Source organism: Echinops telfairi, unplaced genomic scaffold (genome assembly GCF_000313985.2).
Source record: "Echinops telfairi isolate 266 unplaced genomic scaffold, ASM31398v2 ScPeMD7_9;HRSCAF=40, whole genome shotgun sequence".
NCBI classification, from domain to species: Eukaryota; Metazoa; Chordata; class Mammalia; order Afrosoricida; family Tenrecidae; genus Echinops; species Echinops telfairi.
In genome coordinates, this window is record NW_022103906.1 from 37,755,179 (window position 1) to 37,757,605 (window position 2,427).

The 2,427-nt window shown below is 40.3% G+C and overlaps 1 protein-coding gene across 1 annotated transcript in view; it reads right to left on the reverse strand.

The window, feature by feature from the left end:
- UNC5D (unc-5 netrin receptor D) overlaps positions 1–2,427 on the reverse strand; it is a 345,871-nt gene that overhangs the window by 149,571 nt on the left and 193,873 nt on the right. The window contains exon 7 of the mRNA XM_004696203.4: positions 708–872. Within this exon, the coding sequence (XP_004696260.2) occupies positions 708–872 (165 nt within the window). The remainder of the gene's footprint in view (positions 1–707; positions 873–2,427) is intronic.

Below are 2,427 nucleotides of genomic sequence, written 5' to 3' on the forward strand. Positions count from 1 at the left end.
AAAAAAAAAAGATAACCAAAAATAGATATTTATTTTGGCTATTTACTGTGAGAGAAGTTAACCAGGCACCATGGGTCACGGGAATAATTAAGTGCAATACGAAATGAAAATCTATTTCTCTTTGACATAAAGGTAGATTGTCACTTGGATGTGATGATAGTGGTGATAGTGTAGCCTCAGGAGTAAAAGCCTCCGAGTTTGAAATGAACATTCTCAATGTGTAAGCTCTGCTAGACCAACTTGATAGAAAGCCACCCATCTCCACTGATGTATGTGTGCATATATTCCTGTTTGTAAGACAAAAGTAACAATACAGGTCCCTTGCCACACAATATGGTCTCTGAAGATTTATTAAGTGTTTTAGGGTACTATGAAGTTCTTGGGGGAGAAATATAAACGTACAGTCATCAGTATGTGAATTTCACTAAAGGTAACACAAAGGCGGCTGCTAAAAGGAACGGCAAGAATGGATGAGCAGGTGAAGTTTATTTTGAAACATAAAACGATTAGATTAATAATAACCTACAGAAATGAAATACTTGAAATTACCACCTCGACTAACTGTGCTGTGGTCTACTTCTTCCCGTACTTATTTGCTCTTGTTGAGTTGGCTTTACACTAAAGCATTGGACTGACCGAATGGTTGTGATGTTGAGCCCTTTTTTTCATTAGGGACGAACTGTGGAGAATTAAACAGAAGGTGTTACCTAGAATGCAGAGCCCGTCTGTGCAGTTTTCGGATTCCTGGCTTAGACCTTCACAGAATTTGCCCCCATTTCGAGGTGATGGTGCTGTGCACTCCCGGATCCGCAAATGCTCACACTCTGGGCTGCAGACTGACCATTCACTCCACACGTCCCAGCTCCCATCCACTTCAAAGAGAAACCAAAGAAACCATCATTAGGATGTGTGGGGCAGCTGTCAGGAGAGTGGCCCCAGGAAGGCTGTTGTTCTTAGAGCTGGATTTTAAAGAAATAACCACCACAACAAACCAATAATAGATCAGTTTATCTTCTCTCCATGGTTTCTTTCCTAGAATGATATCCTAACAAAAGCAGTGATATAATTCTCTTGCTATTTTAGGATGAGACCAATTACTGAATTTAGGCAAGCATTTGAATTACCAGCGCCTTTGGCTTGGCTAATAATGCCATTATATATCCATTCTCAGTTTTTCATGCCCAAGTGCATCTTAGACGGACAGATGAAATATGTGCCGTAATCACTGGCAATCAGTCACTTCTCTGAGGGCTGACACTTTAGAAAAAAGTAGAAGGAACTATCTTTAAGCCCTAAAAGCCCCTAAACAATAAGAACTTAAGCCCACATATATTGATAGCATTAAACTAAAACAGGTCAGTCAAACCCCAAGACACTCGGCCTTACATAAATAGAATTTCTTGGGTCATGGATTGCTGCTGTATAGAGAAATGAACAGGCAGAATTTAATTCCACTAAAAAGCAACCCTAGAGACTGCAGAAGCTGTTTGAGGCAATTGTCCCACGATCTCCCAGGAATAAGAGAACCATGCTTATGTGGGTTATTTAAGATATTGCAATTTTTAATCCAAAGCAATTAGCCCACCAGAAACCTAACAAAACAAAACAAATGCAGTGCCTTTGCGTCTATTCCAACTCACAGGAAACGGTGTTGTCGGGCTACCCAGGAGGCTGCTAATCACAAGATAAGCAGTTCAAAACTACCAGCTGCTCCACGGGAGAAAAGTGAAGTTTTCTGCACCAGAAAGATTTTCAAACTCAGAAACCCACAGTAGTGATTCTACTCTGTCTTACAGGGTCACAATGAGAGGAATTAGTTCATAGTAGAGAAACTTAATATAACAATTACTGAACTTGAAGCAAAATGCCTGTTATTTTCCTATTTCAAACAACTTATTGACAAAGCAACCCTAGGCATGCCATTTAGTCTCATGCTACCTTGCTGACGGCTAGGGATTATACAACTCACAACACAGAGTAAACGCGCATTATATGCACAAAGGTATCGGCACTGTATCTGGCACATAGTAAGCACTCAATAAATGCTTGCTGAGTCTGAATCAAACCAAAACCCCAAGATGTTGCTGGTGAGAGCTTCACCTTCCCTTTGGAAATTTTAAGAAAGTGAAACTCCAGTCCAGCCCAGTGTCCTTGGAGTTAATGTTCTATAGTGTGTGAGACCCAGGCTCAATTGCTCTCCCAGAGAGAGGACATGCTTTCCATAAAGGAAGTCATCTTCCACCTCATCTATTTCACACTGTATAAATTGGGCTACCATCAGGGAGAGATGAACAAAGGAACTTACAAAAGTCATCTTTAAGAAATAAATGTGATCTCTATTTGGCAAGGAAGGCAAGCATAGACCAAATACAAAATACAGACTGCTGTGAGAGTATATGATCTTTGCCAATTGCACTGTAAATAAAT